Source organism: Canis lupus, chromosome 15 (genome assembly GCF_003254725.2).
Source record: "Canis lupus dingo isolate Sandy chromosome 15, ASM325472v2, whole genome shotgun sequence".
NCBI lineage: Eukaryota > Metazoa > Chordata > Mammalia > Carnivora > Canidae > Canis > Canis lupus.
Genome location: NC_064257.1, coordinates 17,981,646 through 18,009,629, shown reverse-complemented (window position 1 = coordinate 18,009,629; position 27,984 = coordinate 17,981,646). Strand labels below are relative to the sequence as shown.

Below are 27,984 nucleotides of genomic sequence, written 5' to 3'. Positions count from 1 at the left end.
TGGCCGGGACCCCGTTACCCCATCCCCCCAAACACCTCCCCTCCAGCAACCCTCAGTTTCTTTCCCATGAGTCTCTCATGGTTTGTCTCCCTCTCTGATTTCTTCCCATTCCATTTTCCCTCCCTTCTCCTATAATCTTCTGTGCTGTTTCTTACATTTTACATATGAGTGAAACCGTGTGATAACTGCCTTTATCTGATTGACTTATTTTGCTCAATATAACACCCTTCAGTTCCATCCACATCGATGTAAATGGTAAGATTTCATCCTTTCTGATGGCTGAGTAATATTCCATTGTATATAGAGACCACGTCTTCTTTTTTTCTTTTTTTAAGATTTTATTTATTCATCCATGAGAGACACAGAGAGAGGCAGAGACACAGGCAGAGGGAGAAGCAGGCTCCCTGTGGGGAGCCCGATGCGGCACTCCATCCTGGGACTCCAGGATCACACCCTGGGCCAGAGGCGGTGCTAAACTGCTGAGCCACCCGGGTGTCCCTAGACCACATCTTCGTTATCCATTCACCTGTCCATGGACATCTGGGCTCTTTCCATAGTTTGGCTATTGTGGACATTGCTGCTATGAACATTGGGGTGCAGGTGCCCCTTTAGAATCACTACATTTGTATCTTTGGGGTGAATACTTAGTAATGTAATTGCTGGGTCATAGGGTAGCTCTGTTTTTAACTTCTTGAGGAATCTTCACACTATTTTTCAGAGTGGCTGCACCAGCTTGCATTCCCACCAACAGTGCAAGAGGGCTCCCCTTGCTCCACATCCTCTCCAACATTTGTTGTTACTTGACTTGTTAATTTTAGCCATTCTCACTGGTGTGAGGTGGTACCTCACTGTGGTTTGATTTGCAGCTCCCTGATGCCAGATGATGTTGAGGTTTTGTCATGTGTCTGTTGGCCATTTGTATGTTTTCTCTGGGAAAATATCCACAAGAAACTCTTATCAATGAAAAAAAGAAAAGAAAACTATTTTCAATGGAGAAGGCATAGACTTAAATATGCATAACAAACTTTATTGTTGTTTTTTAAATTTTATTTTAAATAAATAAAATTTGAGAGAGAGAAAGAACACAAGAGGGGGTAAGGTCAGAGGGAGAAGCAGACTCCTCACTGAGCAAGGACCCTGATGCAGGGCTTGATCCAGACCTGAGCCAAAGGCAGATGTTTAACCAACTGAGCCACCCAGGTGCCCCAAACCACACCATCGTTTGCTTGATTTTCCTGGTAACCTCCCATAATTGGCCTCATCACTCCCATTCCAACGTCTTTCATTGATCTTTAGCTGAAGATGGTATTCAAGGTGGTGGCGTGAGCCATTATGGGGAATTTTACTCAGTTTTTCTGGATATCTCCCACATATACACAGAGAGAGAGAGAGAGGCAGAGATGCAGGCAGAGGGAGAAGCAGGCTCCATGCAGGGAACCCGATGCGGGACTCGATCCCAGGACTCCAGGGTCACACACTGAGCCAAAGGTGGACACTCAACTGCTGAGCCACCCAGGCGTCCCATCTGGTGCACCGTAAAATCCAGCTCAAGTAAAGCATTCCTTAAATAACAGGGAACCATAGGCTGATAACTGACCGGGGTTGTGTCATGGGCATACCATGAAGGCGCACACACGAGTTGTGTCTTTCCACAATGTCAGCTTTAGTCAATCATAAAGCAAAGTTAAATCATAATTACAAAGTAGGTTCAGGGAGCCCCCTGGGTGGCTCCGCGGTTTGATGCCTGCCTTCGGACGAGGGCGTGATCCTGGGGTCTCAGGATCAAGTCCCGCGTTGGGCTCCCTGCATGGAGCCTGCTTCTCCCTCTGCCTGTGTCTCTGCCTCTCTCTCTCTCTCTCTCTCTCTCTCTCTCATGGGTGAATAAATGAAATCTTTTTAAAAAAAATATGGTAGGTTGAGGATTCCAAACGCAATGATATTTCACCATGTGGTTAAACTTGGCTTCTCACACAGCAAACAGAGCAGGACATAAGACAAACCACACAACAAAGCAGATAACAGAAGGGTGTAGTAAGTTAACGAACCAAACTTGGGAAGTGAGTCTATGGCCAGACGGTTGAGATAAGGCCTCGGTCAGGCCCAGGTCAGCTCTGGGCACTTAACCGCTTCTGATTATCTCAGTTCTGTTTGGAGATCAACAGGGCAGAGCCTTTGGGGACAGTTGCTTTTTTAAGTGGTAAGACATAGAGGGGTCAGGTCTGAAGAGTCTGACAGTTTGCTGCCCAAATCCTCCCCTTTCTAAAGGGATTGAATCGGCCTTGAGCTTCTGTAGACCCCTCTGGTTCTGCTTGTCACCAATTCTGGGCTTTCAGGTGATGATGGTCCTGGGAATTTCTCCTGGCTGAAGTACTTTTAACTACCGTGTCATGGCTTGACACAGGCCCCTCCCTGACACAGGCTTCTACTTGACATGAGAGACTCCATTTTGCCTTCTACAGGTTGTCTCAGATTACACACCATCAATCCAACTACTTTCTAGTGTTTTGGGGTGAAGAAGAAGAATAAAAAGACAGGAATTCTGGGCACCTAGGTTTGAAGGACTTGAAAGATGGCTTTGAGAAAAATTAAGATGGCCTTATATATATATACAGACCTTCATAACAAGTTCATGTGGTCCACGGAAGACCTAAATCAGGTAATGATTCTGTGAAAGTAGAGGGAGGAGACGAGGAGAACTATGGGGGCTCCCGTGTGGAGGGGCAAGCTCAGAAAGAGATCCACGGTTTTGCAAGGCATCACATCTTACTATACTTTGGGACTTGAGTGGGTAATTTTGAGAATTATAGGAAGCAATGCATGTGAAAATATGTTTTTAAACAATAAAGTGTTATGTCGATATAAATTGCCAGTAATATCATCATAAGCTTGTTCTACCCCAGTCATTTCAGTTTGAACTAGTTAATCCAGTGTTTCTGGAATAAGTGTGATAGTCTACTTTTGATGTGGAAGACAAATTGCTGCGAACCCCCAGCCATACATCCATACCTTCAACTGTGAGCTAAGCAAAAAGCTCTACGGCTTCTCTGAAATAAAGCCAGTTAATTAGGAAGCACCTTAAACTGAACTATAGAAACATATCCCTTTATACCTGCAGAGATCAAGCAAGTACAAAGCAGCACAGAAAAGTGAGTTAACCATTGTTCCTGGAGCCGTTTGTTTGGTCTGCTTCCTAGAGTTCTGTCTCCTCACTTCTCTAACAGAAGCTGCTCGGGTTGTGGCTCCTAATTTGAGTTCCTAAAGAGATATTATCTTTTAAATACAAATTTAAAGTCATTTGTTGATTATATTCTTTATTTAAACATTTTCCGTGACTTTAACTTCTTCCTATTAATTCCTTAGGATTTCCCTTTGTTAACCACTATTCAGTGTTTTGGTACAATCATTTCTCAAACCGTAACAGTGATAAATGTCCTCAGGCAGATGATGATAACATATTAGGGTGTCTTACCCTGGACTCCATGGGCTTCCAAGGACTCCATGGATGGAATTTATAGGGTCCATGAACTGGCATGGGGTGTTAACCTCAAAAAATAAAACTAGCAGTTATTTTACCAGCAAAAATGAGCTTATTCGGGAATAGCAGAGAATTGTAATCAGGGATAAGCAGGCTACTATGGCAAAACTATAGGCGAGTCCCTGAACAAAGGAGGGGAACTTTTTCTTTTCTAGAGGAAAGGAAGAAGTACGGAAAGCTGTTATAAACTGAAAGTCCGCTGGCGTTCCCTGGGAGTTGGAAGGATAGTAGCTTTTCTGTTGGCTGGGTTGTGACCGGCTCAATAGGCTGGGCTGTTGCGGAGCCAGGTGGAGAAGCCCACCTTCCTGCTGGGATAGTAGAGCAGCAGGACTTGCCAAGTAGTCTTTTCCTGTTGGATCTGCAGTTGGTATGAGTGGTAGGGCATCAAAGTGCCCCCTGCTGGCCTCCACAGCCCTTCTAAACTAGGTTTCCTTTTATTAATTTTCACAGGGAAATAATGTTAACATCTGTATTTTCACTAACTTGCAACTGAAATGTAACAATTCCTTCATTTTGGGGGGCACCTGGCAGGCTTAGTCGGAAGAGTATGTGACTCTTGATCTTGGGGTCATGAGTTCAAGCCCCACATGGGGTGTAGAGGTGACTTAAATAAATAAAACAAAAAAAAATGTCTTTCTGTTGATGGTCTTTTTGGTTGTTTCCATATCTTGCTACTGCGAACAATGAACATAGGGGTGCGGGTATCTCTTTGATATCTTGGTTTCAGTTCCTTCGTATAAACCCTCAGAAGTGGGATGGCTGGATTATAGGTGGTTCCATTTTTTTTAAGACTTATTTATTTTGAGATGGGGGGAGAGGAGCAGAGAGAGAGCATACATGTACACGTGCAACACAGAGAGAGAGAGAAAAAGAATCCAAAGCAGACTCCCTGCTGAGCATGGAGCCTGACATAGAGCTCGATCTCCTGACCCTGAGATCATGACCTGAGCCAAAATCAAAGTCAGACTCAACCAACTGAGCCACCTAGGCACCCCAGTAGTTCTATTTTTAATTTTTGGAGGAATCTCCATATGGTTTTCCATAATGGCTGCCCTAATTTACATCCCCATCAGTAGTGTACCAGGGTTCTCTTTTCTGCATATCCTCATGTTTAACGTTGGTCTCAGCTATTGGATAGTGATGTCATCACTAGGGATGCCTGAAGGCATGTGCATTGCCCCCCACAGACATTTTCCCAACCAGAGCTGATTCTGTCGCTGGACTGGCCCTTGTGGCTCATATTATGATTGCAAGATATACCTCAGCAACAACCATCAGGGAACTTTGAAAAAACAAGACTTATTATTCATATATTCTGGAAGGTACATGGCACGCCCAAAGCCACATAAGTTCTTGTGTAGAGAAAGAGGGCACAGACTTGGGGCTCTGCCTTTATTAGGGCCTAGGGTGGGATGCCTAAGATTTTGAGGTTTCATGTTTTATTGGTGAATTTAAAACATAAAAGCAGGAATGAAAGCATGGGAAAGGAAAAGCAGGGTCACACAAACGGTCAGGTATCTATCTAGATCACCCAAGGCTGAAAGGGGAACTTCGTGGGCGGGATGGCATGGCTCCTTATCTAGTTGTACAGCTGGCAATATATTTATTTGAGATGGATGTTTTTGAAACAGATTTTGATTGCCTTGGCAATCAAAAGCTTCTTGTCAGGCACTTTACACTCACACCTGTCGTTTCGTTTTTTTATCTTAAATGAGAGTCATCCTATAATAGATGCGTGGTGATATCTCATTGCAGTTTTGACTTGCATTTCCCCGGTGGCTAGTGATGGTGAATGGCATAAACATACAATGGAATGTTATTCAGCCTCAAAAAGGAAGGAAATCCTGTGATTTTGGACATCATAGATGGACCTGGTGGACATTATGTTGAGCGAAATAAACCAGACACAGAAAGACAAATATTGCCTGATCTCACCATATGTGGAATCTACAGTAGTCAGAATCATAGAAGCAGAGTTCAGTGGTGGTTACTAGGGGCTTGGGAGGTAAGGGAATCGGGGAGGTGTTGGCCAAATTTCAGCTGTGCCACTGAATAAATTCTGAGATCCGAGGTGTAGCATAGTGACTGTAGGTATGTTGAAACTCAAAATAGAGTTGCTATGCTAAGCCCCACATCACCAAATTGAGACTTCACGACAGTTTTGGCTCGTTCAGCACTAGTTAGATCATCTGCCGATAGATCCCTGCCATCCCCTGAAGGAAAGTGATCTTGCAACAACTGATCTGCTTTTTTGCCAAGTATAACATCCTTGTTCCTGCTTCCTCCTGCCTATAAACATCTTTCATTTTGTACAGCGCCCTGCAGGTCCTTTCTCTCTGCTAGATTGGATGCCGCTTGATCCATGGATCACTGAATAAAGCCAATAAGACCTTAAAAATTTACTGGGCTTAAGGGGTCCCTGGCTAGTTCAGGTCCTCTTGATCTCTGGTTTGTAGGTTCGAGCCCCACGTTGGGTGTAGAGATTACTAAAAATAAATAAATAAACTTAAAAAAAAGAAAGTCAGGGCAGCCCTGGTGGCACAGCGGTTTAGCGCCGCCTGCAGCCCAGAGTGTGATCCTGGAGACCCGGGATCCTGGAGTCCCACGTCGGGCTCCCTGCATGGAGCCTGCTTCTCCCTCTGCCTGGGTCTCTGCCTTTCTCTCTCTCTCTCTGTGTCTCTATGCATAAATAAATTTTTAAAAACTTTAAAATAAATAAATAAAAAACGAAAGTCATTTGAAAAAATGTACTCAGTTTCATTTTTTTTTAAACAGGTGGCAATACAGTACTATAAGCTCGAAATTTACCGACAGGATAAGTCCTGTTTCTTAGCACACACAGAAAATGCTGCCTATGTACGGTGATAGATTTGTTAATCAGCCCGATTGTAGGGTTTATTTCAGGAAGTATATGTACACCAAATCACTATTTTAAAAAGATTTCTTTCTGTATCTGCTATAACTCAAATGATTCCAGTTTAGTCCTTACACACACACACACACACACACACACACACACTTACTTTCCTAGCATCTTCCCACATCTCCATTCCCCAATTTGTTTAAAATAGTCAAAGGGAGAAGGAAAGGGTGTGAGAATTGGGAGGGATCGTTCCCCTCCACACACAGACACAGTGGTTTCTGTGTCATGGTCATGGATCTGGTGGGCATTAGTTTTTGACCAGAGTATATGAGGATACTAAGGTGTGTGCATGCTTATGAACATAAGAATTAAAAGAGGGTAGGGGGAAAATTATCGCCCCCACAAGAACCACAGCACAGGCTTCTCAGATAATGTACTCTAAGTCCTTTATTACAAGGAAAACATGAAAGATGTTTCAATCAGGAGGAATGAGTGAGTCTTAAATGATCTAGCACATTCTTAATATTCTGACTTGCAAGAGTGATTTAAAAGATGGGAAAGAAAGAAAGGAAAACTCTTGTATCATTTCTCGGTCTTGTCAGACCCCAGCACAACAAGGAGCCCGATTATGCAGATAGAGCTCTCATTTTGCCAGCCTGCATTTCCAAATTTCTAATGCTTCTCCCAACAGCTGACTTTTGGGAATAACAAAAAGCAATTGCTTTCAAAATGCTCCCTGTGGTGAAGTGGAAAAAGCCCTGGATTAGTAGCCAGTTCAACTGGATTTCTGTCTCAGCTTTTCCGCGGATTTCACGGTCTTCCGCAAATCCCTGAACTTTGGGCTCCTACATACAACAGCATCAACAGCATCCCCCAAGTGCGGGGCCATTAAAAGGAGATGATTTAGATGAAAGCACTTTGAAATGCTGTTTAAATCCATATAATGACTGAATTCCAGAGGACAGGCTCTGAGAGCTAGACTGATTAGTATTATAAAAGAAATCAAAAAAGTTGAGTACAGAAAAGCCCAGAGTCATTACAAGTTTACGTCTGCATTTCTCTTTGATACAATTGTACTTAACTGAATGGATTATAAAGAGAAAAAAGTAAAAAGCAGAGGAGACAGAGCTTGGGGCAGCTCCCGTGCACTCCTCGCTGCTATTCAAGACGTAGGCTAAAGGCCAAGGTGTCTATCTGTCAAAGTGCACAGGGAGCTCCGGGTCCCCCTCGCAGGCAATGACCACGTGCCGAGTGCTCGCCGACGCCCGATACCTGCAGTTGGGGGCCCGGGAGCTGCCCGTCTCCCTGCAGTCCGTGACCTTCACTACGCCCTCATGGCAGTTCATCTTGCCATTCTTACACTGGATGTTGGTGGTGCTACAGATACTACGAATGTTCCAGATGTCTTCATGGACGAAGGTGTTGAAGCGCTTGCACTGGCGCGTGGTCATCTTCCGCCTTTGCATCATGACGTTGCAGTAGGTGTCGTTGCCACCCTTCCCCTCAGGGTCCACGTGCTGCCGCAGGAATCGCTGATACATGCGGTCCTGGCCGTCGGCGGGCTGCACCAGCCCCAGCCCCAGCAGGGTCAGCAGCAAGAGCAAGAGCAGAGCGCGGGTCCTCGGCGGGGCCATCACTAGCTCGGAGATGCCTACACGGACATCCAAGAGGCGGGAGAAAGCAAGGTGAAACCCGGGAACAGGGGAGGGGTGCTGAGAGCGGCCGACTGGCCTCGCCCCGACTCGGTCCCCTCTCTGCTTACAGGACTTTGTGTTGACCCCTCTTGATGGTGGGAACAAACATTTGTTTTACAGAGTCAAGCACGCAAACAAACAGAAGCCTCCGGAGCAGCAGCAACGAAAGCACCACACTAGAGACTTCAGAGCTCTGACTAACTGAAGAAAGGACCCCAGGCCCCCGGCTCTAAAATCTGTACTCTCACCACCATCCTGACTCGCCCATCCCGCTTCCTAAATATTCAAGATATGAACCACGTCTATGCTCAGAGTTGCTTCTCTCTAGCAACAGAATTCTTTTATTTAAAGATTTTACATTCGTGACAGACACAGAGAGAGGCGGAGGGAGATGCAGGCTCCCTGCAAGGAGCCCAATGTGGGACTCGATCCCAGGATCCTTCCCAGAACCAAAGGCAGACCCTCAACCACGGAGCCCCCCAGGCGGCCCCTAGCAGCGGGACTGGATCAGGGCTGGTGCTGCCTCGGGCTGTCGGACTGGGACTGGCAGGAAGTGTGACCTTGACCCACAGGGCCCTGGCTGGGACCAGGCCTGTCACAGGGAGGGAGAAATCGTCGCCCATCCAACAGGGAGAGAGCAACCCAGAGTGGCCGGGGCAGCTCCCGGAGGCAGGCAGGCCCAGGCCTGCCGCGCCGCCGAGCCTCCACCGAGCTCCCCGGACAGCTGCGGCCGTGCCACCGTCCCTCTGGGGTGCCGCCTCCTGGAGCCCGACTGAGGCACCGCCTGCACCCGCACTTTGGTGAGGGCCACGGCCAGGATGAGGCAGAACCGTCTGCTTGCCCATGGACCCTGCTCCATGCCCCCTCCTGTGTCCACAGCCGCCCTCCAGCGGAGCCCAGAAAGCTGGAAGCTCTAGGCCCCTTGTGGGGCGTCACTGATGGGTGCAATGGCGCCAGGAAAAGGGGAAGCCAAGGGGCAGCGAGCCAAGGCGCTCTGCTCCTCAGCCAGCACTCGAGGGCACAGCTGGCACCCTGGTAATGGCTTCACTGCAGCGCTGTGCTTTGGGTCGTCTTCCCCAGGTCCAAGCCTGGCCTCTCCTCTTGCACAGAGCAGTCGACTTTCTCCCCTCCTGCTCCTTTATGACCGAGCTTGGAGTTCAGCAAGATAACTGGCTACAGAGAAGACTTCACTCACGCAAGAGCAAACCCACGGCGTCGGCCACACCAACCAAATTTAACAAGACACAGCAAAATATTTGCAAGCAGAAGTCCAGTGCAAACATTAATGGGTACAGCCAGGCATAGCAGAAAACCGAATGACCCCAAATCATTGCAACACATTCTTTGTGGTCAGAGCTTGCCCCAAAGGATTTGCTGCTGCACCAGGTTGACTCTCAATAAGAACTAGGTTTTTTTAAAGATTCTATTTATTTATTCATGAGACGCATACACACACACAGAGAGAGAGAGAGAGAGAGAGGCAGAGACACAGGCAGAGGGAAAAGCAGGCTCCATGCAGGGAGCCCGATGCGGGACTCGATCCTGGGACCCCAGGGGCATGCCCTGAGCTGAAGGCAGACGCTAAACCACTGAGCCACCTGGGCATCCCAAGAACTAATTCTGATACTGTGACCCCAAACACCTAGCTTTGCCACATTAACTGTATGACCTTGGGGATATTACTTAACCTTCCAGAATATTTTCTCAAAAATAAAACAAGCATCATCATAATCCCTGCCTCTTACAGATGTTATAAAGAATAAGTGATGAAAAAAAAAAGAATAAGTGATGAAATCCATGTAAAGTGCTTATCACAATGCCTAGCCCATGATAAGTGTTTAGTAAATGTTGGCAGTGATCTTTTCACAATTTCCATTCTTCTTGGTTTCCTCTGCTTCCTTCAATCTGATAAAAAATAATGAATGACTGCAGCAAATTGTATATATTTTGGATCCTTTCCCTTTTATTTTTTAGAGTATTTCTATTCCCAAGGAACTACAAGGCTCTTCTTAAGCTGAAATATCTCACCTACTAGAATTTTCTGCTGTGTCTCTAAGAGAAATGTGTCCTCTCCACATTGCATGGAATTTTCTTCCTTGAATGCCACCATGCCTCGAAGGACTTGACACTTTTGAGGCTTTTCTTCACTTTTCCTTGCAAAGTCCATAAAGTACAGCCGGCCAGCATTTTAATTCCTCAAGTGATTCACGCGAGGGAAAATGACCTGCTTGTGACTCGGTATTTCATACTAAACAGCTTTTGACCGTGAGAGAACTAGAAACCCGAGCAAAGAGTCCTAGGACTGGCTCCACAGCTGCTAGCAGGACGGGAAGCACCGCATCCCCCTGCCTTGCCGTCTCCCAGGAAACAGTCATTTGCCCCAACATAGAGCAGAGTGTGCCATGGTAACGCTCTAAGCAGATTTTTGGAGAAGACACCAGTTTTCACAAATATGGTGTGAATGGCCCATGCCTTTGACCTTCTCTATCAAGAGCTTGAGGGGGGCACTGATCTGTATGGAAGTCACTTTGCCCCATATCAGGGAGACAGTACTGGTTGGAGAACCTGAGAAAGGGTCCAAAATATTCTACCAAAACCTGGAATTTTCTTACTCCTGAAAGAGTTTTTTGATATTTTATATTTTTTATTTTATTTTATTTATTTTTATTTTATAATAAGGCAAAATTTTAAATAAATTTTTAAAATAAGGCAAATTTTTGGTTTGGAAAACTTCTCCCTAACTACAGTGTCTTCAGTCTTGAAATAGATAAAGTAGACAGATTCATGGGATGAGTGTACGCCGGTAACCTACTTCTCCATCACTTGTTCCCAAAATCTGAATCTTTTCAGTGAGGCTGGGCTCCCCCAGGTGGCACCGAGACATTGGTCTATAACCCGAGTATCGAGCAACTAGGTTTGGGGCCCATTTCAGGGCAGTAGGGGAGGCCACTGTTGGCAATACTGTGACAACAAGAGTTATATATTCACAAGATAGCGAAACTGTAACTTTTGACTGTAATTCATTAACTGCTTTCCAAATAAAATACTGAGGCACCAGTTGATAGAAATTAGGTTAGCAGGAAGTTAATCATTTAACCTGTGGATCGATTAGTATATTTTACAGAGTATCATTAACCTAAGTGTATGTTTACTTGAAGACCAAAGCTAGATAAAGAAGAAGGGATAATCTTCTACGGCTTCCCTAGGCCTCATAGTTGCCAGATAGTCGATAATGGAAGAGGTTAAGGAGAAAAGTAATGTAATAATGAATAAATAAATACATAATAAAATAGCCATGAGGATATCTAGGAATGTTCCCTTCAAAGCAACATGCGGAAAGTGCCTCCTCCTTAAGGCGAGGGGGAGCTACGCTTTGGTATCCTTGCAGGGGCACGTGTGCACTTGTGTGAAAGGAGAAAGTGGGGTGCACGTGCTGGTGTGTAGTCCTGGACTGTTCTCCTCAAGGTCTGACACTTGTAAACGTAACACTGGCTTATTATTTGCCCCTTCTGAAAATTCCTAGTTGCCAGAAGCCCTTGATTTTCCCAGTCCTCTCTGTAAGGTGCACTTCACCGCCTTACCTTTACGGAAAGCTAACTTCCCCTCCCTGCCGACTGATAAGGGACAGGGCACTTCCACCCTCCCAGGTCCTCGCAAGGAGTTGCTGAGTAAAGGAAACTGGGTAACAATGGGCCAATAATCAGCGAGAAGACTTTGGTTCTTACCGATTTCAGAGACATTTTTGTTTCTTAAACATCTTGTAAGATGGAAAACGGGCGAAGCAGGTTGCTCATGCTCTGGGCCCGGCCGTGCATGTTGCGGCCCCACGCCGGGGCCTGGAGGGAGCCGGGGGAGGAGAACAGAGCCGCTGGGGCCTCTGGCTGCGCTGCAGAAGGGACTCGGACGACGACGTGCCGGAGTCCGGGTCGCTCTGTGCCCGCCGGGGGCCGGGGGACCCGCCTACGTGCCTGCAAGTGGTGACCTGGAAGGGAGACTTGCTCAGTCTTAAAGCTTGTCCGTAAGGGTCCCATTCTTATTTCCGCACGCGGCCTGACGCCGGCCCTGTTGCCGTGAATAAAGGTGTTGGTGTCCTTGCGGGGTGTCCCGGCAGGTGCGGCCAGCCTCAACTCGCCCGCTGCTCTCACGCTACCTGTCATCCCGGCCCGCGGCTTGGCACCATGGTGCCCGGGCAGGACGTGTCAGTACCTGGAGTCCTCCTGGGCCCGGCTCCCCGGGGTCACAGCCGCCCCAGCAGCAAGAAGACCAGCAGGGGCCCAGGCCCATCACCACCTACCGACACAGGCTCCTGCCAAGGGCAAAGGTGGCGCCGTGGGGCCCAGAACACCCGGCGAGTCAGGCTAAGAGGCCGTGGACTTTCCTCTCCATGACAATCAGGTATCTTCGGTCCCTAGTCACATCTTTTCTTATACCTTCCTCATTAATCTCAAACTTTTTGTCAATCCATTCCTTTGGAAGGTCTATTTAACAGTTTCCTGAATGGGGGCACCTGGGCGGCTCAGTGGATGAGCATCTGCCTCTGGCTCAGGCTGTGATCCTGGGGTCCTGGGAGGCCCAGGGCGTGACCCCGGGGTCCCGGGATCGAGTACCGCACTGGGCTCCCCACGGGGAGCCTGCATCTCCCTCTGCCTGGGTCTCTGCCTCTCTCTCTGGGTCTCTCATGAATAAACATATAAAATCTTTAAAGAAGAAATAAAAATTAAAGTTTCCTGAACAAAACCTCCTGCCCCAATCATTCTTTCCTATCCTTTAGGATTGCTCCGTATTTTTTTTTTTTATTATTTCGGTTAAGTGTGTCTGCCTTCAGTTCAGGTCTTGGTCTCAGGGTCCCGGGATGGAGCCCCACATCGGGCTCCCCACTCAGCCCAGAGTCTGCTTCTCCCTCCGCCTCACTCCCCTGCTTTGTTCTCTCTTGACTAAATGAATAAAATCTTCCTTAAAAGGATGAGGGGACTTTTAGGGAACCCTGGGCCCAGGGAAGGACCAATCAGAGGACCCCTGCTGGCTATGAGGAGAGCAGTTGAGAGCAGTTTTATCCTCAGGTGAACGGAGGCACACCTCATTCCCCCAAGAAGCAGGTTGTTTTATAGCTAAGGGGGAATTATGAGGAACTATTTAGAAAGAACAGGGAGGAACACGGAGGAACCCATGTAATGCTTGGAGGTGGGTCTGTGTCAACTCCCTTGGAGGACTGGAAGACGAAGAAAAGCTTATTCTAGGCGCTGCTTCATTGGGAACTCTTTGGATTATTCTCAAAGAATATTTCCTAATTTTCCCCCGTGTGTGGACATAGACTTTACACCACAGGCAAGTGATGTTACCATGGAGTAAAACCAAAAACAAACCCCAAAACAACACCTTTGATTTTTTTTTTTTTTAAGTCAGCTGTATGCCGCACATGGGACTCTAACCCACAACCCTGAGATCAAGAACCACCTGCTCTACTCTCTGAGCCCTCCTGGCTCCCCTCCTTAGGCCTTTTCATCACGTCAAAGGCTTTACAAGTTGCTGCGATGCTTTCTCAACTCTTTCTCCAAAGAAGAAGAAAGAGGAGGGATCCCTGGGTGGCGCAGCGGTTTGGCGCCTGCCTTTGGCCCAGGGCGCGATCCTGGAGACCCAGGATCGAATCCCACGTCGGGCTCCCGGTGCATGGAGCCTGCTTCTCCCTCTGCCTGTGTCTCTGCCTCTCTCTCTCTCTCTCTCTCTCTCTCTCTCTCTGTGACTGTCATAAAAAAAAAAAGAAAGAGGAATGCCACTATTATCGCTCAGAGCTGTGATCTCAAACTCTAGATCCCACACAACCTGGGGGTGGTGTGTCACATACACAGACACGCCCACAGAGGAAACACGGTACTTCTTCCTGGAGCATGACTTTAACTCAGTGATAGATAATTTGAAAACAGAATTAAATAAGTATCGATCATAACAAAACCGAGAACAGATTTTTTGATGAGCTTTTAAGATTTCATCTCTTATGAAATTTGAAGATTTGAGATTGAAAGTTTGGCGTTTGCAGCAGGTAGTTTCTGATTAGACCTTTTAGTTCTTTGGACAAAAATTTAAAGACTATCCAGGGCCTTTAAAAACCACCATAGTCCACGCTCACTTTGGCAGCATGTATGCTAAAACTGGAAATGATTTAAAAAATCACCATAATCCTACACATTATATCAAATACATGTGACTACACCCACATCCAACAAAGACAATGGATTTCACTGTAAATCCGAAACTGATTTTATGGGGCACGTGGGTGGCTCAGTCAATTAAGCGTGGGACTCTTGCTTTTGGCTTAGGTCATGATTGAGCCCCCATGTCTCCTCGGCTCCATGTCTGCTTAAGATTCTCTCTCTTCCTCTCCCTCTGCCCCTGCCCATCACTCCCTCTCAGAAAAGAACTGATTTTTTTTTTTTTATAGTTTTGCTTTGCAAGTTGTTTGAGGGTAATTCATTTAATTTATGACTGGCTAGGGTTCCTTTGGCATCACACATACTGAGAAATTCTTGCAAGGGGAGAAAAATCTGACCTTCAAACGATTCTTAAGTGTAATATAATTCCTATGGATGCTACATTCAAAAATAAATGATATTTTCATAGACACGAGAGGATTAATTTTTATTTTATGCTCTCTTCTGTATAAGTCATGCATATTATTTTCCTATCAAAAATTTTCGTAGCCCTCACAGAGGCCATAGGCCCTAGCACTAAGCCTGTAGTGTTGCCAAACAGCCCGGGAGTATGACCCTGAATCTAGAAAAACAAGGAAATCTGTGGTTTTGCCGGTTACATGTGACCGAGTAAGCAAAGTGAGCTCTCTTTCTCATCAACATTTGGCATTGATCCACCTTGCCTGTGTTTCATAATAACTACAAACAAATTTGGTACGGTGCAGAAGAAGGCCAGACAGACACTAAGACACCTTTTGACCCTCCACGATACTGGTACAAATAGCAGCTGGAAAGGTTTCCATTAAGCACTTATAGTATCATTTGTAATAAAATCAGTGAAATTGCTTTCTTGGGAGTTTAGCAAAAAAAAAGTGTCACATAACTGCAGAGGGGAGAGCCACCTCTAAAGGAATGACGAGTATTCCTTCGTGGCTGCCAAGCTCTTCATGTCTATATTGTGCTTTTCGGCCTCCTGGGTGTGTTTACTCCTTGTAGTTTTTCCGGAAGACCTCATCAACGTTTCATTGTAATCAACTAAGTTTCTCGCGCAACAATGGACAAATATTGCCTTCTAGTGTCAAAGATAATTGTAGGATCACAGGATCTCAAGTGAGAAGGGGCCTCACATGTGGCACGGTCAACACCTCTGCCAGAGGTCAGAATGCCAAAGTCAAAAAAAAAAAAAAAATCAGCGAGTAGAACCAGGGCTGATAGTACCCAAAAGAGTCATCAGGTGGCAGTGGTGGATAGGAATGTTCCCAACATTGGCCCCGTGGAAGAGAGGGGGTCTTCCTGGGAGCACAGGTGTACACAGGCGGTGGGGATACTGCTGCTCAGAGGCCTGCTTAGGGTCTCTGTCCAAACACCCTGTGCTTTAGATATTAAGTTCAAGGACACTTTACTAGATCTAAGCGGCAGAGCAAAAGTCACAAAGCTGATCTGTCCACAAGGATCTCGTCAAATAAAGATTTACCTGTTGTCAGGTTTCATGGGTGCCATTTCCAAGCCATTATCTGTGTGATCTCGGGCAAACAAGGACCTGTTTACTTGTCGGTGTTCCCTAACGGTGTGATCTGTAGGAGGGCAGAACCTGTATTGATCACCCGGAGTCACAGTGCCTGCCTCATGGTAGACCTCAATAGTTATGTTTTTAATGATTGACTTCATTTTCCTCTCCAGGCCTAAAGTTGTCCATCTATAAAAAGAGAGAGTCGCTAACTGTAAAGGCCTGACCACAGTTCGCATTAAAGCATAAAAGAGCCTTTTCTTTTCCTCTCCTTTTCTTCCCCAAGAATGGAATTGCAGAGGGACGCCTGGGTGGCTCAGCGGTTGAGTGTCCGCCTTTGGCCCAGGGCGTGATCCTGGAGTCCTGGGATTGAGTCCCACATCGGGCTCCCTGCATGGAGCCTGCTTCTCCCTCTGCCTGTGTCTCTGCCTCTCTCTCTAGGTCTCTCATGAATAAATAAATAAGATCTTAAAGAAAAAAAAAAAAGAATGGAATTGCAGAGACAGGTTTGTGCATAAATTTAGTTGCTGACAGAGGCACCAGCCAGAAGAAATACCCAATAGATCGACTGAGATGCATCATCTCCTTAAGGCTCAGCAGGTAAGCCAAGCCCACAGGCCATCTCTAGTTAAGGCACTGGACTGACACAACATAGGCACTTCACGTCCTAAGAAAGCATGTGCTTGTGGGGATTTGAAGGCCCTCCTGGCTCAGTCTTAGAGGTTAAGGAATAGCTTTGTTTACAGGACTTGCACATTCATTCTGCAACAACTCAGCCAAGGTTTGCCCAGGCTGCTTGGAATCTTAAACCCTAAGGCATCTAGAAACCAAATTCCAGCAAGTATACACTAGGGCCACCAGTATCAACAGCTGTTCTCCCACTCATAACTTCTTCACTTATAAATTCCATACTAAATTTCCCAAAAAGAGAGGTAAAATGGAATCGGGAGAAGACAAGTAAGAGATTATATGGGGCGCAGAAGTGAACCTGCCTAGGCCAAGTGTGTAGAGCCTCCCAGATGCTGGTCAAACTCATTCACGTGTACCCTTCGACCCCTGAGCCTGTAACTGTCAGATTTTTGTCAGTGGAATTTGTCCCATAATTTGTTTTTTAGACTAACTTCACCTTCTGTCTCAAACCAATCTCTTGGTCTTCACAAAAATTAATATACTCTTTCTCTCCCCACAGGCAATGTTTTGTATTCAAGGGATCCATCGAACTTTATGCACCAGAGAGTTAACGTGACAGTTTACAATTATAACTATGGCTCCGGCTTCCATAAATACAGCCTCACACTTCTGTGTGTCCTAGGGCGAGTTCTCCAAGGTGGAAGTGAAACTCCCAAAGCGTATACCTCTATCTCCTTCCCTTTTTCCTTCTCTTCAACCTGCCAGTATACCTTTTTTTTTTTTTTTTTTTAATCTTGGCATATGTTGTTTCATTGTGCTTTCAAAGAGCATCCGAAACTTTCTTAGGCAAGAAATTTGCAGGAAAGTTTACAAGAAAACAGAGCTAAAGTACACTCTCTGGGTCTTGTAAGCCTTAAATAATGTTGGGGGTGGGGGTGGGGTTCCAGATGCCCTTCAGCAGATGCTTTTCCTAGATCTTTGGGCACTTTATCACAATTTAGGGACACCCCACCCCAATCACACCACTAGCTCCCAGTCTTACTAATTTCCCTTTATCCACATTTAGGCCGTCCCAGAAGATATGTTTGCATTTTAAACTTTAGAGTCTAATTCATTTCCTTCTTCATTCATGAACTTGGGCCAAGAGTTTTTAAAAGGGAAAAAATGGTTTCATTAAAATGGATGGATGTCTAGAAATAGTATACATATAAACAAATAGAAAAATGGATTACCCGGGAGGAAGAGTCTTACAAAAAGTCTGGAAGTTTCCCTCCAACTGAAGATGGGTTCCAGCTGTTTGTTCCTTGGCGATGGGTTCCAGCTGTGTGAAGCTGGAGGTACCTCTCGGTTCTGATTATATAGTGATCGCATGAACGGGGAGGGAAGACTAGATCTAAAGATCCCTCATGCTGGCAGAGACATTAAAACCAAGGGCACTGCTCTTGGACAAGGGAGGAGAGTCATTCACCTCTTCCCTGGGCATGACTGAGTCGAACATTAACCCACATGAATCAGAGATTTGTTCTGTGAGGCTTAAGTTCGATAAACATGGCCTTTTGTCCCTCATTTGCCTTTTTCTGATGTCTGTGTTTCTCACTCTTGCCCGTGACACGACATGCTGTGGTCTGGATCCATAGGGTGTTTCTGATCGTATGGGCCATCTCCAAAAGCCATCTCGGAGGAAGCCTGCGGAGTAAGACACGGCGTCTCAGTGGGACGCTGCCCCATGGCCTTTTGTTCTACCCACATATTTGGTGTCATGAAAAGATGCTAAGTAGGCTCTTTCAAAGATTTCACAGAAAGAGGACAGCATTCCTAGAGAAGGTTATGGGAGAGCTGTTAGTACCCTACCCTCAACCTCAACCTTCCAGCCACCAACCCTCAGAAGTTTCCTTTCCCTATTTCCGGGGCTTCTCCTTTCATCCTTACCTGTTCACAAGAGATTAACCCCAGCACTCAACCTTCTGTCCCTTGTAAAACTGACCATCTCCACCATCAGTGCAACAGCCATATTGCCTCTACTCACAATGTGGGTTTGTCACTTGAGTAGAAAGAAGCCAATGGGGTCAAAGGTTACTGAGATCACTTTCTAAAGATTCTGTAGTTTCAAGTATCAGGCAGCAGCAGGATGCCAACTGTGTCACAGACCCCCAGCAACCACCTTAGCTGGTGCTGAATCTCCAACAGTGCTGTTTTTAAAAAATCCTCAACCTGCTGTTGTCATCCATCTACAGTTTTCAGTCTGCCTATCTTTGAGAAGGTGTCAATAAAGATAGGCTTCCTGCCAGTAAAATAACTGTCCTTGAAATCATCACCGTAATTATGATCATAATAATTAGTCTTTGCCTTTCGTTTTTGTTGTTGTTTTTGCCTTTCGTTTTATGACTCTCTCACATACATGATTATATTTCAGTCACCAGGACTATGTGAGGTAGATGTTATGTGAGTCAGGTTTTCTTATGAAAGAAACTCCCAGATCAAACAGCAGAGGAATGGGGCAGTCAGACTGCAAACCCCTCATCCTCAGGGAGAGGACCTGCTCATCCTTCCAGGCTCGGCATGACCAACACCTCCTCTAAGTCCTGACAGGCCCTCCTCGATCCCACCGCATCCCAGGAGAAGTGCTTCCTTTGGGAATTCTCTGTACGTGGCGCACACCGTGCTGAAGCAAGCATGGAGCAGCTGCACGGGCTCTAGACTTTGGCTGTGTCGCAGTGTGTGTATAAAGCTGGGGAGTCAGCCAGAGTGAAGCCTGTTTGTGTAAGAGTCTGGGATGCCCTGGGAAAGGGTTCACCTAACAGAAGGACATGATGAGAGGAGGGAGGAAGATGCTAGGGCCATGTTGGGCAAGGATGACAGCAGGGTTGGCAAGCGCCTGGCCTCCTGGGGCCTAAAGCGAAGACAATAAAAACTTTCATAAAAATCAAGGTTGTTTCATTAAATTTCTCTAAGATTCAGAAACCACACAGCCAGTCAGTGTAAAGAAATGCATGCCATGGTTGACTGGAGGTAGTATGGGGTGGGGCAGGACGGAAAGTCCCTTCCCCACTGAGGGGATCCTGTTGGGACAGATTTGGGGCAAGTCTGGAGAGGAGCTAGAGCAACAGGTCAGACCATTTGTTCTATCGAAAAGGAAGCGGATGCTGCATGTTGGCATTTTTTTTCTTTTTTAAGATTTTATTTATTTATTTATTTGGGATAGAGCATGGACGGAGGGGAGTAGGGAGTTGGCTAGAGGGAGAAGCAGGCTCCCCGTTTAGCAGGGAGCCCGATGGATGCGGAGGCCCCATCCCAGGACCCTGAGATCATGACCTGAGCCGAAGGCAGACAATGACAGAGCCACCCAGGCGCCCAGTGTGTTGGCATCTTTAGACATTTCCAGCAGCATGGGCCACTCTGTAGGGCCGGGATGGACCTCACCCAGGAGGTGGAGCAAGACAGAAGTCAAAGGCAGCCCCATCGTCTGGGTTAAAGGGGCCAGCCTGCAGACACGTGTACACCCCCCCCCCCCCCCCCCCCCGCCCCGGGAACTTGGGGAAAGCTCGGAGCAGACTGTGCGCTGCCCTGGAGTTCCTACAAGGCGCGCGTGGAGCTGGCCTACTGTAGGTGGGCACACAAGCCATGGGTCGGCGCGCTCCGACGACTAATTCACCTTCTTGTCTCTCCATTAGGTGGAACCCTTAGAAGAATAATTGTGCAAGTCATCTTCGCATTCTTAGTGTCTAGGAGAGCGAGTGGCTCCTGGGCCCCAAGGCCTTGGGATCCCTCGGGGCTTCTAGAAATGTACCAACTGATCTCACGGTGGCAATCCCAGCCACACAGACTCTCCTGCCTTCTCTCAAGACGTAGAGACCCAACTGGGTTGGGCAGCAGTTATCAAACAAGGCGAAGCCTGATTCCCGGGCGGGGCGGGAAGGCTTCCAGGGCTGGGGAGAGCTCTGCTTCCGGCCTTACTGCTAAATCCTGACCTCGATTTCTTAGGTATTGGTCCCCCTCCCAGTGCAAAAACCCCTCGGGGGGTTAAGCCCTCGGTGGCTCCCAGCCACTCACGCCCGTGCTTTAGAGCCTGCCTGAAGAACAGTTTCGGTACCTGGGACAGTGAGGGTTGGAGGCCGAGACGAGCGGGCCTGGGCGCACCAAGCACCGCCTTTCAGCTGCGGCAGCCACGGTCCTGCCTGGGCTTCGCTTCCCCGACCTCCCGCCCGCGTCCCGCATCCCCACCCAGGCTCTGAGTCTGGCCCCAGCACGTGGCCACAGTCTGCCTCCCCCTCGGTGCCCGCTGCTCGGGGTCACTGAAGCCTCTGGAAGGGAAGGCAGAGGTGGTCTGCCCACACAACGTTCTATCAAAGAACAAAGTTTAAAGTCCTTCAGGCACAGAAAGAACCAACGAGGCAGGGCTCCCTGAGGGGCCTCCACCCCCCAACAGAGCACCGCAGCTGACCTGCCCTTGGTGGGCAAACCACTTGAGTGGTACCTACTGAAAATTAATGGGGGGTGTGGGGGGCAGCCCGGGTGGCTCAGAGGTTTAGGGCCACCTTCGGCCCAGGGTGTGATCCTGGAGACCTGGGATCGAGTCCTGCATCGGGCTCCCTGTAGTGGAGCCTGTTTCTCCTTCTGCGTGTGTCTCTCTGTCTCTCATGAATGAATAAATAAATAAAGTCTTAAAAGAAAAAACCCAATCATAAAATTTTTAATTTTTTTTATTTTTAAGATTTTATTTATTTATTCATGGGGGACCCAGAGAGAGAGGCAGAGACACAGGCAGAGGGAGAAGCAGGCGCCCTGCAGGGAGCCCAACCCAGGACTCGATCCCGGGACCCCAGGATCACGCCCTGGGCTGAAGGCAGATGCTCAACTGCTGAGCCACCCAGGCGTCCCCCAATCATAATTTTTTTTTAAATGTTCTGACACCTTGAACTTGAAAGTAATTCTCCTTTCCCTGAAATTTGTCCTGTGTTTCTTCTTCACACTAGTAGTTTCCTTGCACATAGACACAGGAAGGCCAGGGTTCTCCTTCTAAGGACCCAGGTGCTGGTGTCCTATACCCTTTATACAGAGTATATACGTTTAATTCTGTTTTTTTTTTTTTTAAATCTGTTCTTAAGACTAATTATAAAATTAGGTGATTGAGATAAGTGACTAATCTCTAAATTTGGTCTAACTCCAACATTCTTTTAGGTTTATAAGCAAGAAGCTTATTTACTAACAGAAACAATGGTTAAAAAAGGGTGAAGTTCCAAAGAAAAGAAGGCTCTCGTCTCCAGGAATGGAGGAAGCTATGACTGAGGGTTTCGGGGCCAAAGTCTTGTTGACATGCCTGTGTACCTTCAAACAAAGACAAAACTGACACATTTACTTTTCGACAAACTCTGGGCCTTGTGCCCATTCTCCTTCCCAGATATCACAAGGTATTCTTCTGAGAATAACTGTTAACACAGATCACTCTTTGCTCAAATATGGATTAAATGAAAACTCCTAATGAGGGGTTTCACTGGCCTGCTTTGGCCCATTTTCTTAGCCATCTACTTTAATTTCTGAATCACACGAGCAAATGCTTCCAAACATAACTTGACAAATCTCTTACCTTTGCCTACTTATAACCTGACATCGGCTCTTTCAACAAGAGCCAGAGCCACTCTTCTCTTCCTAGAATGGTTTTTCCCATCCTTTCTCCCAAACTATAGCTCTTGTCCACGTTACTAGAGCACCTTCTTTTATATAAGTGCCATCTTACTAACACCCTACCACCCCCCTGAAGTCATAGAATAAGAAACAGGGAGGGGCACCCAGGGGGCTCAGTGATTGAGCTGTCTGCCTTTGGCCCAGGGCATGACCCCAGGGTCCTGGGATCGAGTCCTACCTGGGGCTCCCTGCAGGGAGCCTGCTTCTCCCTCTGCCTATGTCTCTGCCTCTCTCATGAATAAATAAATAAAACCTTAAAAAAGGAAAAAGGGAGACCTGAAGGACTATCTATCAAGCCCCCATTTTACAGATGAGGAAACTGAGGAACAGAGAAAGAAAACATGCACTGCCCAGGGAACATCTGGTGTTCCAGGGACTAGAAGCTTCCCAATGTACCACACAGCTTTCATAATCCACGCTAGCAATTTCTAGAAAATGAAAGATCATTTAACAGGTGCCACTGAAGTTGCTATTTAAGGGAAACCTATCGAGTATTTCCATGAATTCAACAAATATTTTACTCTCCCCTTATCTGTAAAAAGAGTTGCTTAAAATAAAAGGTATGTAAGAAACCTCTCCGTCTGCAGCAACTGGTTAGTTCACGTGTAGTTACCTAGTCCTTTGAACCTCTGAGATTGCTTCTGGGAAGTTGGCCAGTGCTGTTCAGATCATTGTGTCACTTGGGCTTCTAGTGATTTCATTTATGACTTGCTCATAGGGTTCTTAATGACACAGAGGGAGGGTCTTGCCCCATTTGAGATTTCCCTGGTCTCCAGGATGATGCTGAAACTGTCTGTAGGGCCCTTCCTAAATAAAGATGCTCTGTTTTGCCTTAGTGCTACCAGGTGTCACCATAGGACGTGCGGTCTCAGTGCAAGAAGGCCAAGGATCCCAATATTCTCCCAAGGAAACTTAAGAGGCTTTGCATGTCTCCCAGAATTTCGGGACACAGGCTGGGGGGGGGGGGGGGGGGGGCTAAGGGTGAGGGGAGAGAAGTGAGGAACCAGAAAACAAAAATGCAAGCCCCAAATGTCAGTTATGCTGGCAAAGGCCGTACAAGGCCTGCTCGTGAATCTGGCGATCATCCTGGGCACCAAGTGAAGAATCCAGGCCTTCCATGGCCTCCGTGGCCTTCGCCAGGGAAGGAGGTGTCAGGGCGGGGGTGCAGCCTCGGCAACTCAAAGGAGAGCGAGGCCTTTACCTGCGTTCCCGTTCCTCTGGGCTCCAACCCTGTTCCGAAGACGCCTGCCCGAGGGGCTCCACATCGCTTCTGCTAAGAGGCTCCTCCGCCTAAACTGGGCCTAAACGCTGGGGGTAGAACCACTGACGAGGAGGAGGGAGGGAGGAGGGGGAGAGAGGAGGGGGAGGGGGACGATGGGGAGAAGGGTGAAGGGGAGGAGGGGGAGAGGAAGGGGAGGGAGAGAGGAGAAGAGGGGAAGAAGGGGGAGAGAAGGGGGAGAGGAGGAGGAGGGGGAGAAGAGGGGGAGGAGAGGGGAGAAGGGGGAGGGGAGGAGAGGGAAAGGAGGAGGGGGAGAGCAGCATGTAGACCCACCTGGGCCCGGGGCGCAAGGCTGCAGAGACGCGCAGGACGGGGGAAACTTTTCCCCAGCGGCGTATCCCCCTCGCGTGATGCTAGGAGCTGCCAGAGACGCAAAGACTTCCCCTGAAATCTTGCTTTGGGCGCTGGGTGGCGTCGCGGGCGTGCGTGTACACGAAGGGCCGGGGTGCGGCGGGGCGTGGAGGGCGGCGCCCTGTTCCTCCCCGGGAGCCCTCCCGCCCGGACCTGCCTCCGGGGTGGGCGCCGCGGGCCGGGCGGGGCGGGCGGCAGACCGAGGCGCAGGCGGGGCGGCCGGGGGGACGAGGCCGAGGGGCACGGCCTGGGAGCGCGGGGCCCGGGAGCGGGCGGCAGGACACTCGGGAGCGAGAAAGTTTGCCGCGAACCGCACTTGTGCGTTGTTTCTGAGGGAGGATGAAAAAGCAAAACCTGGGGCTCGTCCGGGATTTGAACCCGGGACCTCTCGCACCCAAAGCGAGAATCATACCCCTAGACCAACGAGCCGGGACAGGCAGGCTGCCCGCGTTTCCTCTGAACAGCGCTCGCGCGCCCTCGGCCGCCCGCCGCCCGGCCCGCCGTGCCGTGGACCCGCCGCGCCCCGCGCGCATCTCCCGGACGGCCCGCTCTCCCGAAGCCCGGCTCGGCCCGAGGCCCGCACCCCTCCCGAGGCCGCGCGGGGCGCGCAGGGGCAGCTTTCCCGACTGCAGGCCGCGAGGGTGAGCCGCGGAGCCCCGGCCGCTGCAGGCGCCCGCTCGAGACCGGCGGGGGCGCGGGGGCCGCGGGGGGCCCGGAGGGGGCGGGGCCTAGTGGGGGGAACCTGGCCGGGGGCTGGGGGCCCGGCGGGGGCGGGGCCTGGCCGGGGGCGGGGCCTGGGGCTGAGGGCCCGGCGGGGGCGGGGCCTGGCCGGGGGCTGGGGGCCCGCGCCGGGTGGGGGGGGGGGCGGGGGCTGGAGTTCCAGGACCGGAGCTGAGCTGGCCCGTGAGGCTGGCGAGTCCCGAGCCCCACGCAGGACTCGCGGGCAGCGTGTCAGGTGAGGTCGCGCGAGCCCACGTCCTAGGGGAACATCCTGGGGGCTGGGAGGGGCTGGGCGTCCGATCCCGCGAGCGGGGTCCGTGGGAGCTGCACCAGCCCACGCGCGGTCGGACCGCCCAGGCCCTGGCGGGGACTCGCGTGTCCCTGTCCCCACGTGCGTCCTGGGTCTGGAATTCTCTCTCTCTCCCAGTCTCAGCCCAACTCACGTCAACTCCTGTTTCTCTTTCCTGCTGTGGCTCAAAATCCTTTTGGTGGAACTACAGAAATGCATGAAAAGACCAATAAAGTAAAGCTGCCGTGTCGGGGCCTCCGCGGCCTGGACGCGCGGCAGAGGGTGGCGGCGGGCGCTGGGGACGGGGTTCATTGGGGCCGCAGGGCGCAGACGGGGCACCGCGTGGACACGTGCTGCTCCATGGGGGCCAGCGGCCCCGCCCCGCTCCGCCCCGCCCCGCCCCGCGGACTTCGGCCGCTCGCACGTCCGCGGATCAGCTGGAGGCCGAAAGGACCAGCTGCGGGGCACCTCCGCGTCCGCCCGGCCCGCGGTTTGCGTGCGGCTTCGGGAGGCTCAGACTTTCTGCAGCGGGAGTGAGGTCTGGGGAAATGGACTCCGGGCACAGAGCGGAGGCAACGGGCGTGCAGAGCCCAAGGCCGCGGCTCCTCCTTCCAGCGGGAGTCGAACCGGCGGCACGAGGGTGCCCCCCGGGGTCGAACCGGCGGCCCGCGGTTCGTAGCCGACCGCACCACGGTGCCCCGCTCTCCCGGCTGAGCTGCCGAGGGGGCGCGGGGATGCAGGGCGCGCGCGGGGTGCCCGAGAAACGCCCCCGCCCGGGCGGCCCTCCCTGGGCGCGCAGCCCCGCAGCTCCCGGACAGCCGTCTTCGCGGAGGGGCCGCCGTCGGGCCCCCAGGCCGCGTGCAGCTCGGGGCCGTCCGGGGGTGCGGAGCGGCGGGTCCCGGGCTGCCTCCGCCTCGGGCGCGTCTGCAGCGGCGAGCGCCTCCCGACGCGCGTTCACGCGGCCGCAGCCCCGGGGCGGAGGATGCGGAGTAGGGTGCAGGGGAGCCCTGGCGCTTCCGGACAAAGCGCTTTCAGAGCCGAAGCCACAGCTCCTCCGAGTCCGTAACCAGCGTAGCGACCGCGGTCCCGGCTCCGTCTCCCGCGGGGATGGAGAGGGCGCCGCCCCCCCTCTCCCCCGCCCTCCCTGCCCCGCGGGCCCCCCTACCCGCCGGGAGGGGCGCCTGTGCGGGCTCCGGGGGCACCCCCACCGCGCTCACTTAGGGCCCTGGCGTGGGGTCTGCACCGCCGGTCCGGGGCCCGCAGCGGGAAGGCCGCCCGCCGCCCCGGGGCGCAGAGCCGCGCCTGCGCAGAGCCGCGCCGGGGGAAGCGGAGCCGCCGGGCGAGCCGCCTCCGGGCTGCGGGGCGGCGCGCGGGGCACGTTTGCCCCCACGTTCCGGGGGCGCTCCAGCTGCTGGAGGGAGGGGGCCCAGGAGGGAGCCAAAACAATAAGAAACCCGGGGAAGGCCCCAGCGAGATTTGAACTCGCGACCCCTGGTTTACAAGACCAGTGCTCTAACCCCTGAGCTATAGGGCCTCGCGGGCGCTGGTGCCGCTTCTTTCTCAGAAAAGGCAAGTCGGGGAGGTGGGCCTCGGCGGGGCGCCTGGGGTCGGGGAGGGCGAGAGCCGAGCCGAGGGTGGAGGGCCGCCCGGACAGGCAGCGCCTGCGGGACGGGGCCGGGGGGGGGGGGAGGGGGTCGGCGCCCCCGCCTGCCCGGGCCGCAGGGGACCCTGGCGCGGAGGACGCGGCCCCGCAGGGCGCCCAGCTGACACGGGGGCTCCCGCGGGCTCCCCACGCCGCGCAGCCGCCGACCTGCGGGAGCCGCTCGGGGCCTCTCGAGCCTCTGCCCAGCGAGCCCGGGTCAGGTCGGCTCCGCCCAGGTGTGCGGGAGGCAGCGGGCACGGAGCACCAAGAGCGAGGCCTCAGATGGCGTCTTTAACCCGGGGGCCCTATGGGAGCTCGGCGCAAGAACGTCGGTCCTTAGGAAACACAACAGTGGGATTGAGCTGCGCCGGCGTGAGGGTGGAGGCGCCGAGCCTCGCCGGGAGCGGGCGGGGCACAGGCGGTCCTGCAGGTAGCGGTCCTGCCGCTGGGGGGACTCTAACACCCGGGCCTGGGAGCTTAGTGACCTCGAGGGCGGGGGGGGGGGGGGGCGGGGGCAAATGTCCGAGCCAAGTCCGGAAGGGAAACTGAGGCATTTAAGGAAACCGCAGCTGGGCCAGATGTCCGCCCTCCTGGAACCAAGGGGAGGTAAAACGTCAGGGCAGCAGGACACTGAGATTTCTGGGCCCAAGTTACAGCCTCCGGAAAACTGAGAATGGAAACTCAGCAGGCGTGGATGCGCCGAGGGGCTTGAAGGGAAGTGAAAGGGGAGCGGAAGGAGCACCGGGGACCGGCCGCGGCGCCCACGCTGGGACACAGGACTGCGGGAGGTGGCAGTTATGGAACTGGGAGGGAGGGGGGAGAGGGGAGGGATGGGGAGGGGGGAGGGGATGGGAAAGGGGGGAGAGAGGGAGGAGAGGAAGGGGAGGAGGAGGGAGGGGAGGGAAGGGAGGGGGACGGAGGGGAGGAGGACGGAGGGAAGGGAGAAGGAAGGGAAGAGGGAGGGAGGGGGGGGAAAGAGGGAGGAGGGGGAGGGAGGGGAGGAAGGATGAGAAAAGGAGGGGGAGGGAGGGGGAGAGAGGGGGAGGGAAGGGAGGATGAGAAAAGGAGGGGGAGGAGGGAGGGGGAGGAAGGAGGGAGGAAGAGGGAAGGGGGACAAAGGGAGGAGGGGGAGGGAGGGGGAATGGGGAAGGGAGGGGGGAATGGGAAAAGGAGGGGGGAGGGAGGAGGAGGGGAGGGGGAATGGGTAAAGAAGGAGGGAGGGAAGGAGGGAGGAAGGGGGAAGGGAAGAGAGGGAGGAGGGGAGGGAGGGGGAGGGAAGGGGGAGGAGAAGGAGGGAGGAAGGGAAGGGAGGAAGGGGGAAGGAGAGAGGGGGAGGGGCAGCGGGGGAGGGAGGAGGGAGGGGCAAGGGGGGAGAGAGGGGGGGGAGGGAGGGGAAGAGAGGGAGGAAGGGGGAGGGAAGGGGGAAGAGGGGACACAGAGGGAAGGCAGATTATGCTGAAGCTAGATATGAATAAAGAGTAAGTGAGAGGGATAAAGAGTCAGCGAAGACTCTCAAACATTATACCTGGAAAAAGCAAGATGGGACCTGCAGGGGAAAAAGCAGGCGGAGGGAGGGGTGGGTACCTGGAAAGAGCAGCGGGTGGAGT

The 27,984-nt window shown here is 51.1% G+C and overlaps 1 protein-coding gene and 2 non-coding genes across 12 annotated transcripts; all 3 read right to left on the bottom strand.

The window, feature by feature from the left end:
• Positions 1-56: 56 nt before the first annotated feature.
• On the bottom strand, positions 57-27,984 carry LOC112654400 (ribonuclease 4). Of its 10 annotated transcripts, XM_049094182.1 has the most exons (4): positions 24,890-25,358; positions 23,649-24,055; positions 11,818-12,074; positions 57-929 (listed from the first exon to the last, which is right to left on the bottom strand). In XM_049094182.1, exons 1-3 carry the CDS (start codon positions 25,045-25,047, stop codon positions 11,842-11,844), a joined length of 798 nt encoding a protein of 265 aa, XP_048950139.1. In that variant the 5' UTR covers positions 25,048-25,358; the 3' UTR covers positions 57-929; positions 11,818-11,841. The 10 variants fall into 10 exon arrangements, with proteins under 10 accessions (XP_048950139.1, XP_048950140.1, XP_035555317.1 ...); XM_049094183.1 differs by lacking the exon at positions 11,818-12,074 and having other exon boundaries at positions 24,890-25,356; XM_035699424.2 differs by lacking the exons at positions 57-929; positions 11,818-12,074; positions 24,890-25,358 and adding exons at positions 6,828-8,049; positions 23,298-23,397 and having other exon boundaries at positions 23,649-23,780.
• Positions 24,084-24,155, bottom strand: TRNAP-UGG (transfer RNA proline (anticodon UGG)). The gene has a single exon. It is a non-coding gene; the product is annotated as a tRNA-Pro (tRNA).
• On the bottom strand, positions 26,197-26,269 carry TRNAT-UGU (transfer RNA threonine (anticodon UGU)). The gene has a single exon. It is a non-coding gene; the product is annotated as a tRNA-Thr (tRNA).

Excerpts from the sequence above, each read along its gene's own strand:
- LOC112654400 (XM_049094181.1), bottom strand. The coding sequence starts at position 25,047 with ATGAACCCCGTCCCCAGCGCCCGCCGCCACCCTCTGCCGCGCGTCCAG. Across the intron at positions 24,056-24,889 it reads AAAGAGAAACAGGAGTTGAC|AAACAACGCACAAGTGCGGT; the intron begins GTGAGTTGGGCT and ends ATCCTCCCTCAG. Across the intron at positions 18,101-23,648 it reads GCCTTGCGCCCCGGGCCCAG|GCTTCCTCCGAGATGGCTTT; the intron begins GTGGGTCTACAT and ends CTTACTCCGCAG.